Below are 15,875 nucleotides of genomic sequence, written 5' to 3' on the forward strand. Positions count from 1 at the left end.
TATTTATGAACTTAAAAGACCTATACGGGGGTACGGTTGTATGGGGGCTATACGAAATAATGGATCGATTTTAGCCATTGGGTCAAAAGAAGAGTTTGTGCCAAATTTCATCTAATTATCTTGAAAATTGCGACCTGTAGAATGCGCACAAGGTTTACATGGACACATAGATGGACATAGAGCTAAATCGACTCAGAAAGTGATTCTGAGCCGATTTGTATACTTTAAGGTGGGTATAGAACTAATATTTTTGGTTACAAACATCAGCACAAACGCATAATACTCTCCCCACTATAGTGGTGTAGGGTATAATGAAAAAATTTGCTTTTCCAATGCTAATGATCGCAGTTATTAGCTGCTATATTACAATTATCCGGTTCTATCATTAAAGTTGCCAAACAATCAAACAGCAACAAGTCTTGTGTTTTTTTTTTAATATCTGTTTCTTTAAAAATATCAATTCTTGCGTCTTAACATTAGTAATTTAAAAATCAATTAAAGCATTTAATCCCCTAGAGCGTATGACTATTATTAATTTAAAAATGGTCAACACAACGTATGATTATTTTAATTACAAAATAAATATAAAACATACGCCACCTTGATCACATTACAATTTAAAGAAAGAAAAACAAAATTTTCGAATATTTTTGAAATAAATATAAACTAAAACATAAATTATTATAAAATTATGTCGTTAGTTTTTATCACTTAAACAAACGGCGGCATGATTAATATTGAATTTACGACAAACATATACAACAACAACAAAAATGAAAGAAAAAAGAAACATGACGTATAATTTTAGGTTGGTTTTAATTAATTATAAAAATACATTTCATTTTTAAATTTTCTTTTTGTAACTAAATTTACCTCAATATTTTTCTTGTATATGTGTGGTTTTCCTCATTTTGAGTCATAATAACCACTTGCTTTAGCACAACACAATTTCTGCAACAAAGCTGCAGAAAACATGATTTTTTTCTCTTGAGTGTGTGTATTTATTTAAAAAATAACCAAAATACTACTATTCCTTTTACATTAAATTAGACACATGTGTCTAATTTAGCCACTATTATGACCAATTTTGTAAAATACAGAAGAAGACAAAAAACACTGGCTGGCGGCATAGGCAATGTTAATGTAAACAATATATTTTTTTTTTAATTTATTTCTGGCTTTAGTTTATTTTCAAAACACTTGATTTTTTTTGTTTTCTTTTAATTTTTTTTTCCTTATTTTGGTTTTAGTAAAAGAAAAAAAAAACTAAATTTGTAATGTAAATAATTGAATTTAAAAGACGCAAAAAGCGAAGTTCATTTTTGGATTTCTAATATGTATACAGTTTTGTTTGTGTGTGTGTTATTTTGTTTTGTGAAAATCCTCAATCATTTGTTGTTTTTACAAAATTATATTATTTAAATTTTCAATTTCTTTCTGTATGTGTATGATTAGTCACTTTTGAAAAACTATAATTGTTTGGTATATTTTTCTTTAATTTTTATAGTTTCTTTCTTTATTTGTAAATTATAATTTTCTTCGGTTAGCAAAAATTATGATTTTGTTATTTTATTAAAATTGTTCTTTTTATTTTTGCATATGGTGCGAAAATTTTGATTTCATTAGTGTTGATGGTAGTAAAGGAAAATATTGAAATGCTGATGATTAGCTTATTAAGAGGTTATTTTTCTTTAGTTTATTCCATGTTTGATGATTGACTTTTAATAGTGTTATGAAATTAGTGGCTAAAATTGGAATATAAATAATTTGGGCATTAACAGTCTGTCATTTAAGCCATGTCTAGCTATGACCGTCTGTTTAAAAACGATAAGCAGAAGCTAGAAGTCTGAAATTTTACTAAAACTGGACAAAGTCGGTGTACTTTAGAAAATGACTTTGACGTTCTTAACTTTATAACATGTTTTTATACCCTACACCACTTTAGTGGGGAGGGTATATTAGGATTATGCTGATGTTTGTAACGCACAATAATATTGGTCATATACTCTTATGACCATATACCCTTAAAGTATACCAGCCGGCTTAGAATCATTTTCTGAGAAGATTTAGCTGTGTCCGTCCGTCCATGTAAACCTTGTAATCAAACTACAGGTCGCATTTTTGAAGATTTGGAATAAAATTTGGTACATGATCTTCTATTGTCTCAGTGACAAAGCCTATTGAAAATGGTTATGATCGGAACATTATTTCACCTAGCCCCTATACAACTGAACCGCCGAAAAGGGCTTGTAAACCTTGTAATAAAAGTACAGGTCGCACATAATCTTCTATTGTACTAGATACGAATCTTATTGAAAATAGGTAACATCGGTCCAATATTTGACCTAGCCCCCATACAACTGAACCCTTCGTTCAATATACTCGTATCTTGACAAAAAGCTGCAAAACAAAGTTCTATACTGGCCTTCATGACCCTGATAAATTTTTTGATCATAGGGCCTTATTTGATCCTAGCCCCTATACAAAGCCCCCTTCGAAATGTGGTTTAAATGTACACAATTTTATTTAAGAAAAATGGCTAAAGTATATCTGAGACAAGGTACAATTCAACTTTACTGCTTTATTATGAACACTAAATCACATTTTATTTTTATAACTGGTGTAGGGTATTATATGGTCGGCCTCGCCCGACTATAACTTCTTGTTTTATGAACTAAGATCTCTACCAAATTTCATAAGGATCGGTCCATAAAAAGCCTCTTATAGAAAATCATTCAATTGTTTATAAATAAAAATACATTTTCATTTCCTCGAATACATAACAGCTCAGACCAAAGGTACACCCAAGTCCACATAAAAGGTTCTCTTAATTAATACGTCATAGTCGAATATAATATTCTTAGTTGATTTCAAATGGTTTGTTTAAAAATTTTATAAAAATCCATTTGCCTAATTATAATTAAAGTAATCATACGCTGTGGTGGTAATTTCAAATTAGTAATAATCATACGCTCTAGAGGCTTAAATGTATTAGTTTTTAGAAATTACTTTTTTTTAAGCGACAGGAATTTTAAGCCTTTAATTATTTTAATGAAAAAATATTCGCTAGAGTACCAGCAAATACACCAGTTTAGATATCAGATTAGATCAAAGGATAACGAAACATTATTAGGTTTTCAAGAAAATTTTAACAAAAATGAGTTTTAACATAAAAGGAATACTACAGATAAGAATCATGTTGAAAATAAGAAAGTAAAATAAATGTTGCATTGATCCGAAAAAAGACACTATTAATTTGTTTCCGAAGTGTTTAGCAACATTGCTATTCCTAGCAACATTTGTTGTCAGATCTAGATTGTTGTAGTTATTCATGATTGCTTATTGTTAGGACTAATATGTGGTTTAAAATTTGTTTTCCTTTGATGTAAAAATGACAATAAATTTCCCACGAGTTATTGCGGAAAAACTCATTCTCAAAACATTCTTTATTTTTTTAGAAAATTTTTCAAAAATTAATATTTTGATGGCAAAACACAATCCTTTAACTATAAAAAAATATTAATTAAAATTTTTTTTATTTCAAACCAGCTGACCTTTACGTTTAAAAAAATCTCTACTAAAGAAAATAAATTTAAAAACAAACAAATGTAAAGACTACTTTTAGGCGGCCAATAAAATAATTAAATAAAATTAAGTTAACAAAAGAGAAAGATGAATATAAATTTGTTTATGAAAATTGTATAGTAAATTAATTGAGTAAATCTAAATGTATAGGAAATCTTAAAGAATATTTATATTTTTCATTCATACATTTACCTGCCAAACAACAACAATATTGTAATTTTGTCTTAAACCAAAAGCAAAAACAAAAATTGAGGTTAATTACGTTTTTTCGTAAATATTTTGTGTATTTTTTAAATGTTTTTTTATGTACATTTGTATTGTTGGTATTAAAAGTGTCATTATAATTCTTCATAAAATTGTTTTTTTTTTTTTTTTTTTTTTAATTTATACAAACATAACATCATCAATCATTACGAAATGCTGATTATTGCAGTTCTTGTTTCTTAACGTATTTCTAAGAAAATCTTAATATTTTTCTAGGGGAAGGATGGGGTTTTTTTTATCACAAACATGTGTTCAATTTTCTTGTCAATAAACAAAAGTAAAAGTTTTTATTTTAAAATTCCTAGAAATTACTTTTCTGGTGTCAGGGAAAATATAATTTGTTGATGATTTTGATGAGATTTTCCGGTTAGTATCTATGTTGGTAAGATTTGTATAAATACGTAGTAATTTATAATATTGTTAACCCAGTTGGAAATTTTACGTTAAGTTCAAAATTATTTCCCCCTTTAGAAATACCCTTACCCCCCCCCCCCCCCCCCCCTCTGCATTATTTGTTTAGTTGTGAAAACCATAAAGATAGATAAGAAAAAACATTTCTAAACAATCGTCTCTGTATTTATTAGGGGGTATTAAGTGTTTAATGCCAAAAGATTTTTTCATGTAAACATTGAACAGATTTGTTTAAATACAATAAACAGAAAAGGCATTCGTATATATAAAATAAATTAATTAACCCATTATTAGCGGAAAACATTTTTCATTCAATTCCATTTTGAATTCTTATTATGAATACACAACCACACACATATTTGCTATTTATTCTCTTTATGCAACAGGTCAAGGCAGTTCTTTTTTGACGTGACATAAACCGGATATGAATTTCATTCAAATACATTGTATTTCATTCTCCATTACTGAAATAGAATTTGTTGCAAACATGTGCATTTGTTTATGATTTTTTTTTTTTTTTGTTATTGTGAAATCGTTGAGATTTGATTGCAGTTGGCAATTTACAATTTAGTAAATAATAAAATAAATAAAAATTAAAAAGCACACAATTTGTGGCAAATATTTTCTTAATGTTACCATAAATCAACACTTAATATTTTTTGGCAATTTAAAATATTACTTTTCATACAGGGGTGTAGTTGTAAAGGGGGAGAAAAAGAATTCAAATATTCAAAACCATTATAATGGGTAGAGTTTTATGCGTTTGTGCTGATGATTGTAACACCCAAATATATTGGTCGTACACCCTCCTTAAAGTATGTCAATCGGCTTTGAATCGCTTTCTGAGTCGATTTAGCTATGTCCGTCCATCTGTGTGTCCATATAAACCTCTCTACAGGTCGCAATTTTCAAGATAATTAGATGAATTGATTTGGCACATACTCTTCTTTTGACCTAAGGACGAAGCCTATATATTGGTCCTACACCCACCTTCAAGTATACCTGATCAGAATCACTTTCACCTAGCCCCCTTACAACTGTACTCCCGAATAGGTCTTTTGAGCTCATAAATATGTTAAATGTTCTTGTATCACTCCATAAATCGACAAAACTTAGTTTTACAGCAGTCTTAATGATACTACTGATTTTAGTTATGATCGGACCTCATTTGACTCATTTGATGACTTGATGGTCAAAATTCACTTATAAACACTAATGTCACGATGATATTCTGCATAAATAACTGATATGAGCGTAAATCCCTTTACCAAAATTTATAAGAATAGGACCATATTAACCTCCCAGCCCCATATAACCCCTCTTTTAGAAAATCCCTTTTTTGTCAAAAAATTTTTAAAATACTTCTGAATTAAGGTAAAAATGACATTAAATACATTATTATTAAAAAATAATCAACATTTGTTACATAATCACTGGTGTAGGGTATCATATGGTCGACTATGCCCGACTATAAATTTTTACTTGTCTTAATTTGTTTCGCTTTCGTTCATATATTTTTTCTTGCAAAAGAAAAAACTGTTTGCGTTTGATTTTTTGTAAATGATTCACAGTGGTTACAAACAAAATAAACTATTCTGAATGAAGAGTTCACGTTAAATTCCACAAATTCATATGATGACCAGCCGAGAGGGCTCAAATCGACAGCGGCTGGCCGCCGTAATATTTTCCAAGCCGCGCCGCCGTCGACTTCTTTCGGCTCAAAAGCTAATTCGGCTTAAACGTAGCCGCGGATAAAGATTGAAATCGCACATGTATTTCAGAAAATAATTTCACCAATTTGAACAGAGTTGCCACTTTTTTAAATTCTTATGGCTAATTGAAAAGAATTGACACACAATATTGTGCTAATATTAAAATAGTGATAACTACTATAATAATGTAAATTTTTTGTAGAAAAACCTTATATAGAGATAGGTTTCTATATAACAGACTATTATACAGAGACTTTTGAATATAATAAACGCGTATAGGTCAATTTTTGAAGAAAAATTGAGCCGAAAATATAGCCGCCGATATTTTCTATAATAAGCCGCCGCCGCCGATCATTTTGCATCGGCTTGTATTTCTGCTTGTTTGCTCTTAGGTAAACAAGTTCGTAGTTCATAATGAACAGGAATGTAAAAAATATAGGTAACGTTGTAAATAGTATCGAAAATTTTTTTAATTTTAATTTAAAATTTTTCTAAACAAGAATGTTTTTTGAACTGTTTATTCACAATAGTTGATTTTATTCTTAACATTTGTGAACTGTTTACAAATCTCTAAGGGTATTATTCATACACTTTTATCAAAGATTTGTAAATAAAATATTCATATAAACCATTGATAAATGTTTATGAATAAGCCAGTAACTCTCTAGGAAAGAATTAAATAAAAAGAAACATCTTTCAAGTAAAATTTTATTTAAGATTTAAAAATTGTTCATTCACAATAGTTGATTTTGTTAGTAAAAACTGGTATACCAAAAAATTCACACAATTTAAATTCAAGGGAAGAAATATGGGGGATTATGTGCTTAAAATAATAATAAAATAAATATATTATGTTTAATAATAAAATAATTATGTTTAATTAAATTTTGTATACAAAAGCAAACATTTTGCTTCACTTAAATTACTTCCCTAAAAAAAATTCTGTTGAACTTTAACTGACAACAATTTGTAAAAGAATGTTTACTTTAAATTTTGCTCTTGTTTCTAAAATTAATTTTCACCTTTAACATTCGATATTGAAAAACTCTTAAAAAGAAAAATTTTACTCAACACAACAATTTACGGGCTAAAATGACCTTGTTAACGAAAGATCGAAAAAATGCCTACAAAAAACTCTTAAATAAATCAAAAAATAACAAGGCTCTTAAGAAAACATTTTGAGATAAGAGATTTTTAAAATGTTAATGTTAATATTATTCTTAAAAACAATTTATGGTGAAAGAGTTAAATTTTCTCAATTTTCGAAGAGCTTGCTCATTGAATTTTCTTTTTCAAAAAAAAAAAAAAAAAAAAAACTATTTTGCTCGTTTTGAAACAAAAAACAGCATTTTCTTAATGAGAGTGTATATTTTGCCAATTTATAAAAATTTTTGAAAACAGAAACAAATATTTTTGGTATTATTTAGTATTGTGTAAAACGTGTCCAAATTCGTAAACGATATAAATTTTTGCGGTTTTATTTGAATTTAAAAAAAATATAATAAAATAAAAAAAAAGAAACAAGCAAAATTTGATATTAAATATATAAAAAATATTTTAAAACAAAAATTTTAAAAAAATCATACTAAAGTGAAAAGTTTTTTAAAATAAAAAAAAGAATTTATTAAAATTTTCATGGCGGAAATTGTGTCGTGTCACTAATAAGTGTAATCAAAAGAAAATATGTACAATTTTGACAAACAAAAGACCAAAAGCATTAAAAAGAATTGCAATTTAAATAGTTGCAATTGTGAATCATCTTAAATTTATATAAAGAAAAAATTAACAAATATTTAAATTGTAAAAACAACAAAATCAAATCAGGGGTTTCAAAAATGTTTTCATTAACTGTTTAATATCATTATTATTAAACAATTATCAAATTTTAAAATGAATTACTTAAGATTTCTACTTAATCTTTTCTCTATAATATTTGTTATTATTCATTTTTGATAGTTCAAAATTAATAAATATATTTTTTTGTGGTTTATTTGAAAACAATTGACGCAAAAGATTAGCCAAAATAAAGAATTTTGTGAAAATACAACAACAAAAATCAAAATAGAAATCAACAGCGACAACAACAAAAATAAATACATTTAAGAAAACATTAAATAAGAAAAAAACGATACGAAAAAGCTATTTTTGTCATTAAGAAATACCCTCTAAATTGAAATAAAATCATGATACAAAAAAAGAAAATTATAAAAATTTTTCATTTAAGAAATCTTTTTGTTTCGATTTTATTTTAATATTTCAAATGACAAATTTATTTTAATTTTTTTGTTGTTCTTGTTGCCGATTTTATTTCGTAATAGTTATTTATGTTTGTTCAAGAAATTTTGTTTTAAAGACTAAACAAAATTATATTTTAAAAATGTTTCGATTTCCTAGTATATCACTAATATATTTAAACATTTTCTTACTACAGAACATGACTTTGTAGCCAAATAAATGAATATTTTTATTTGAAAAATACTAAAGAGAGAGCATATAATACAGTAGTGCCTTAAAGTAATAAGGACATTGTTTAATAAACAAAAAAGACAAATTTGTTGTGATTAAAAATTCACTAGAAAGGGAAAAAATTCTAATATTTCACTTTAATAGTCAAAAAATTCCTCCATTAAAACCACTGCACCCCGCTTTTTCCCAATCTAGAACGGAAAGTGAGCGAAATGTCTGTTTGTGGGCATGATTACCATTAAAATATTAAATTATGGTATAAATGCATACATTTTCTATATAAAAAGTAGGCGTGTCCATATTATAACTACGCCTACTTATTTAAAGCTTTCAGATCTTTCTTATTGTACTCAATAATACTAAAATTAACACTAACATAAGAAGTGGGCATGATAAAACCGCCCCTTTTTGGTGAGGTTGTTCTAACTCTTATTGTGAATTAAGATACTTAATATGAAGTCTATACTTCCAGAATTTGACTTTTGTCGTACCAGAATGTCTAAATATGGCACTGTTGTGGTTTAAAGTGAGGAGGTTATTATGCGTTTGTGCTGATGTTTGTTTCACCCAAAAATATTGGCGCTACACCAATACCCATCGTATTCCAGAATTACTTTCTGAGTCGATTAAGCTATGTCCGTCCGTCTGCATGTCCATGTAAACTTTGTGGGCACGCTACTGGTCGCAATTTTGAAGAATATTATGCGTTTGTAACACCCAAAAATATTGGCACTACACTAATACCAATCGTATACCAGAATTACTATCTGAGCCGATGAAGCCCATGTCCGTCCGCCTGTGTATCCATGTAAACTTTATGCGCACGCAATTTTCAAGATATTTTGATGAAATTTGGCACCTCCAAAACGAACGCGCAAAATACATACCCCCGAAAAAGGCTAATTTCCGCTTACACCGTAATCGGTACTAAATTTCATATATTTGTACCGAAAAATTTAAGTTTTTTTCGTCATGTATGAAATTTCGTTTTCGGTGCAGATTACGGTGTATGCGGAAACCTGCCTAAAGAGCTCTTGAGCTCATACTTATGTAAGATGTTCTTTTTTTGTGAAACAAATTGTTAAAATTTTTTGAAATTAAGATGAAAAACAAATAAAATGCATTATAATTAGGGTGTAGGGTCTTATAAGGTCGTCCAAACCAGACTATACATTTTTACCTTTGTTTTCTGTATTCATTCATTAGTTTTTTCTTTCAAAAACTTAATTATTCGTGAAAAATAGAATGATCACTATTTCGCACATGATCCGTCACACCGATTCTTAACAATAGCAGTTATAGCTTTATAAATAAAACTATTGTTGTTCTCAAAATGTTGGTCTAAACGAGCTACATGGATATAAGTGTTACAGTTTTTGGTACGGGTTTAGGAGGGTTAATCACTCCTATCGTGAACACTAATTGTTTACAAATATCAACCGCACATTTATTTTGTTTCATAAACAGCTGTTACGAAATAAAACAACTATTGTGAATGGATAAATACATATGTATGTAGTTCACGGGTAGTACGGGTAAAGGAGGGTTAATTACTCCTGTCATCAACACTATTAAGCGAACTATTGAATTGTTGACAAATATCAACTATTGTGAATGAACTGTCCATAGAAAATTCAATTTTTACTAAATTGATATAAAAAAATATAAAGAAATAGATTGCTCCCCTGATTCATGATAAAAGTATCATGAGTGAAAGTATTAGAGAAATGATCGTGCAAATCGTGTTAACAATAAACAGTTGTTACGAACTAAAACTATTGTGAATAAATAGTTAGTTAGTTAGTTTGAAAGGAGGATGTATATACATCAAATCCGAAGAAATACACCTAGGCCTCTATAGGGCCTGTTGTGCGCTCCTTAACCAGTGCCTCAGGTGGGAATCGAACTAGAACACTAGCCACTAACCTACCGGAGGCCACTGTGAATAAATAGTTTATAGAAAATTCCATTTTTACTGAAATTCTATAAAAAATAGAAGGAACTAAATTGGTCGCCCTGATTAACGATAAGATCACTATGTATTTCGCGCATGATCCGTCACACCGATTCTTAACAATAGCAGTTATAGCTTCATAAATAAAACTATTGTTATTCTCAAAATGTCGGTGTTACAGTTTTTGGTTCGGGTATAGGAGGGTTAATAACTCCTCTCGTGAACACTATTAAGCGAACTTTTGAATTGTTTACAAATATCACCCCAAATTTATTTTGTTTCGTAAAGAATAAACAGCTGTTATGAACTAAAACAACTATTGTGAATGAATAGTTTACAGAAAATTAAATTTTTACTGAAATTATATAAAAAAAAATAGAAGGAAATAGATTGCTCGCCCTGATTCACGATAAGATTGAAAGTATTCGAGAAATTATCGTGTAAATCATGTTAACAATTAACAGCTGTTACGAATTAAAACAACTATTGTGAATGAACGGTTCATAGAAAATTCAATTTTTACTGATTTTATATGAAAAATAGAAGGAACTAGATTGCTCGCCCTGATTAACGATAAGAGTGGAAGTACATTTCTTAAATAATCTTATATCTCCAATCATTACTGTATTTGTAGTTATTGCATTTCACAAACCAAAAGAAAAAAATCTTTATAATTTTTTTATTTGACACATCTTCTCTTATTTATTAGTTTTACAAACAATTTTACTTCCTAAAAGTTTTAATATACATAATATATTTACGGGTATACATCATCCATCCCATTTAATTGGTATTTAAATTTTTAAATATTATTTGTTTATTTATAAAAGACCTAATAATTTTCAATGACAACATTGGTCATCTTATAAAAACTAATACGATTTCGTCATCAATCACTTTTTCCTTTAAATTCAATGAATTGTAGCGTTAAAAATGTCATGTTTAATTAGCATTATCAACATGCTTAAGGTTGATTAATTTTTTTTTTTAAAGACATTTAAAATATATTGTAGGTATTAAGAAAGATTAGGATAATAAACGAGATCAATATGCATTAGCTATTTTAAATTTTCTAAATTTTGTTTTTAATTTATTAAAATTGTATATAAAATTTTTTAAGTGTTAATCTCTTAACTTAAACACATTTCTAGTTTGACCTTCGACCAAATAAATCTTTCGTTTAAATTGTTGAGGAACTTCCTAATAAGACCCCATATAATAATATAAACATTTACACTTTTACAATAAGATTTGTTAAAGATATTTTTTTTTTTCTAATTTTCCTCCTCATTACAATTTGGCTGTGAGTCTAAAGAAAAAAATTACTACTCAAAAATTTTTAATTTTATTTTTCTTCTACAAAATTGCCAAAGTATGTTTTTTATCTTTCTTTTCATTTATATACCCATCAGAAAATTCTAAAAAAATAATTATAAAGCAATACAAATAATTAAGCAATTGTTAACACAAAATTAAACCAAACATTTATTTATATTTAGAAAAATTTTAATAAAAATAAATAAAAAAGAATTAACATACAAGTGCACGCCTTTAGAAAAACTAAACAAAAAAGAAATTTATAAAAAAATATATCTATATATTTATAATATAAACAAATATTATAGAGAGATTCATCATAATGAGAAATAAACAAATCTTAAACGGAAAAAATATATTATTTTATAATAATAATAAAAATATTTTAAAATTACGTAGTATACTTGTCATAAACACAATAATAATATTTTATTGGCTAAGGTTTGGATTAATTGTTTATAAGATATTAAATTTTATTAGATAAATATTTTAATTTCTTCCGGTAAAAATTTATACTTTTTTAAACATAAAATTTTTTAAAAACATTTTTAATTTTATTAAAAATACATAGACCAAAAAATTTTTAACCCAGAGTTAGAATCTAACCTCAAAATTTGTCCATCAGATTTGATTTCTCAGATATGGTGTCAAATAATTAAACAAGTAAGAAATTATAGTCGGGCGAGGCCGACCATATAATACCCTACACCTGTTACAAAAATAAAATGTGATTTAGTTTTCATAATAAAGAATTTAAGTTGAATTGTACCTTGCCTCAGATATACTTAAGCCATTTATTGTTAAATAAAATTGTGGACATTTAAGTCAAATTTTGGAGGGGGCTTTGTATATGGGGCTATGGTCAAATGAGACCCTATAATTATAAAATTCATGAGGGTCATCAAGGCTAGTATAGAACTTGGTTTTGCAGCTTTTTGTCGAGATACGAGTATATTAAATATAATTATGAACTTAAAAGCCTTATTCGTCGGATTCAGTTGTATGGGGGCTAGGTGAAATAATGGACCGATGTTAACAATTTCCGGTACCATAGAAGAACATGTTCCAAATATAATAGAATTATCTTCAAAATTGCGACCTGTAGTTTAATTACAAGGTTTATAAGCCCTATTCAGGGGTTCAGTTGTATGGGGGCTAGGTGAAATAATGGACTGATCTTAACCATTTTCAATAGGCTTCGTCTCCGGTACCATAGAAGATCATGTGCCAAATTTCATTGAATTATCCTCAAAATTGCGACTTGTAGTTTGATTACAATGTTTACAAGCCCTAAATAATGGACCGATCTTAACCATTTTCAATAGGCTTCGTCCCTGGGACAATAGAAGATCGTGTACCAAACTATCTTTAAAATTGCGGCCTGTAGTATGAATCGACCCAGAAAATGATTCTAAGCCGATTGGTATACTTTAAGGTGGGTATAGGACCAATATTATTGGGCGTTACAAACATCAGTACAAACCCAATATACCCTCTCCACTGTGATATTCACTAAGGGTTTTCAAGCCTAATGATGAAGTACGCCAGTTAAATTTAAGTTCCAATCCTTTTCAAACTGAAATATTTCTTCATCCTGTTGTGCATTTTTTTAGGGAATTTTGTAAACACGAGAAGAAAAATCTTAAATGTGAAATAATGGTTATGAATTACCAAATCAAGTATTGTGAATGCATGGTAGGTAGACATTCAGTTTACAATAGCAAATGTAGAATAGCAAAAATAGAATATTCATTATTTATTTCCGAAAGTAGTGAAAATTTTGTGAAAGTAGTGAGATAATGGCGAAAAATGTATTCTATTAATCTTATTGTTTCGCCTAATAAAATTAGCTGTTCATTCACAATAGTTAACGTGTTTTTTAACAGCTGATCAATACTTAACTAAAATTATGTTGCTACAACCAAAAACCATAACTATGTTATTGAACATCATTCGATTAGTCTCTAAATCGATTATTGCAAATGAAACAATTTTCTTTTGTTCTTTCGAATAAGAAATACTAACCACCATTTTTTCAATGTCTGATTATGTTTTATCCTAACGATAAATTGATAGTTTACATACAAAACTTATTTTAACCGGTAGTATATCTACCTGTTAAACGATAACCAAAAGTTGATATATTTGCCCTAAATATGTAACAAATGAAAGAATTTGCAGCTGCATGACGTTTTGAAATGTCTTAAATGCTAAATTTTCATGACGTATAGCAGACGTCAAAGAAAAACTATGATTCTAAACTGTAGTTTAATTTTGACTTTTTTGAAAGTTCAAAAATGGAAGCGAATAAGGAAGAGAGTTATATATACAAAGAAATAATCTGAATGATCTCTAATCACTTACAACGTTAAATGATTATTATAGACGTCAGACAAACTATACTACTATTTCTAATGTTTAGAAAACTGTCTCATGTTAAAATGTGTGATAATTCTAATATAATTATGAAACTAAAATGAAAACATTTTTGAAAAACCTCAAAAAGCTAAAAATTTTAAAAATCTATATGAAATTTTGATTTAATTTACATAAAAATAAAATATTTTGCATTTCATAAAAAAACTGCAATTTAGTTTTAAATATAATTCAAAAAATAAAATGCAAATTTTGAGTTAAATTTCAAACCAAAACAAAAGATTGTGAGAAAGAGAGAGAGAGTGAGTGAGAATAATTATAAATATAGAAACAAATAAACAAAAACAAAATATAAAGCAATATGGCTACAACATTTCTAAATCGTTTTCAACGGGATAAAAGTGAAAAACATCCTCTCTTAAATAAAGAACAACAACAGCAACAACAAAAACGTTCTACTACAGATATTATAGCGGATACCGGAAATCAACAAAACAAATCGAATGAAGAGAATCGTAATGGCGAAGAAGAGAACAACAATAACACAAATCCAAAACAAAGAAGACGTCGATCATATGTTTTTGCCACTCTCAAAGATGTTATAGCTTTGGCAAATAATGAAGATGCTGCTGCTCCAACAGCACCCACCAATAATAGCGGCAGCAGCTCTAGTAATAATAATAAAATTAAAGATGCAAAACAGAACGAAGAAAATGATCAACAGAAAAAAGAAATAAAGAAGGATAAAACAGAAGGGGAGGAAACGAAGCAACAGCAAACGCAAACGACGCAGCAACAGAATCAACAACCTAGACAACAGAGACGTTATATGCGTAGTGCTACGGCGGCTAGTGTAACACAGTTGTTGTCGGATGGTTGTAATAATCTATTGCAAAGATTTCGTCGTAATCCGAGCGAACGACCTGAACAAAAATCTCAAACACAGCAACTACGAGAACGGGAACGTGAACGCGATAAACAGCAACAACAGAAATCAAATCGGTAAATGTTGCTCACACAAATCAAACGAAAAATTATATTTGAAGAAAATTTAATAAAACAAAAACTCGGTCAATTAAAAAAAAATATATATATATATATAATTGAAGAAAAATTTAGAAAACAAAATTAATATACAAAATATGTTTAAATAATATAATCACTGTTAATTAAAATTTATAATATTTCTATATAACCAGTAATAAGGTGCGTCATTACTTGCAGTAATTTGTGGTTAATTATGTAAAAATTTTAAAATCATACAAATCTAGATAAATTTCTTTTAAAAAGAAAATTTTACTGTGAAAAAAGTGAAAATTCTATTATAATTAAATAATTATAAAATTAAACAAAGCATTTTAAAGCGAAAACATGTGTATTTGTAAAATTTATTTATGATGTTTATATTATGAATATAATTTTATATAAACTTTTTCTACTTGTGGTTATTGTCTCTGCTAAAAATAATTAGGTGTTTTTTTTTTCTATTAAAAATATTTTTCTATAAAAATAATTAAATTTTTAAGGTGTTTTCTTTTCTGCATATTTAAACATTTCATAAATACAGTGTCTCTCATAAGTATTCGAATTTAATGTATTATGAAAACAGACATCATTTTATAATAGATTTTGTGGGAAAAATAAATAAATAAATTTATTATGTTGTCCAGACAGTCCTTAAATTCTATACCACATTTTAAAAATTAAAAAAAAATTATTTACATAAACTAATTTAACTTTTTTTTAAAAAAGTGAAAAAAAATAGCTTCACAAAAGTATTCGAATTTTTT

General features: G+C 27.7%; 1 protein-coding gene across 12 annotated transcripts in view; it reads left to right on the forward strand.

Moving 5' to 3' along the window:
- LOC119604035 (serine/threonine-protein kinase Doa) overlaps positions 1 to 15,875 on the forward strand; it is a 193,369-nt gene that overhangs the window by 156,096 nt on the left and 21,398 nt on the right. Inside the window, exons 1-2 of one of the 12 annotated variants that reach the window (XM_037956390.1) lie at positions 7,287 to 7,772; positions 14,304 to 15,087. The exons of 7 other annotated variants lie outside the window; for them this stretch is intronic. In XM_037956390.1, the coding sequence (XP_037812318.1) occupies positions 14,447 to 15,087 (641 nt within the window). In that variant the 5' untranslated portion in view covers positions 7,287 to 7,772; positions 14,304 to 14,446. Of the gene's footprint in view, positions 1 to 7,286; positions 7,773 to 14,303; positions 15,181 to 15,875 lie in introns of those variants that run through there. 4 more of the 12 variants (XM_037956398.1, XM_037956447.1, XM_037956469.1 and 1 more) reach the window with 4 other exon arrangements.

This window comes from Lucilia sericata, unplaced genomic scaffold, assembly GCF_015586225.1.
Source record: "Lucilia sericata isolate MDLA Ls3-8-SP2 unplaced genomic scaffold, ASM1558622v1 Contig000012F_arrow, whole genome shotgun sequence".
Lineage (NCBI taxonomy): Eukaryota > Metazoa > Arthropoda > Insecta > Diptera > Calliphoridae > Lucilia > Lucilia sericata.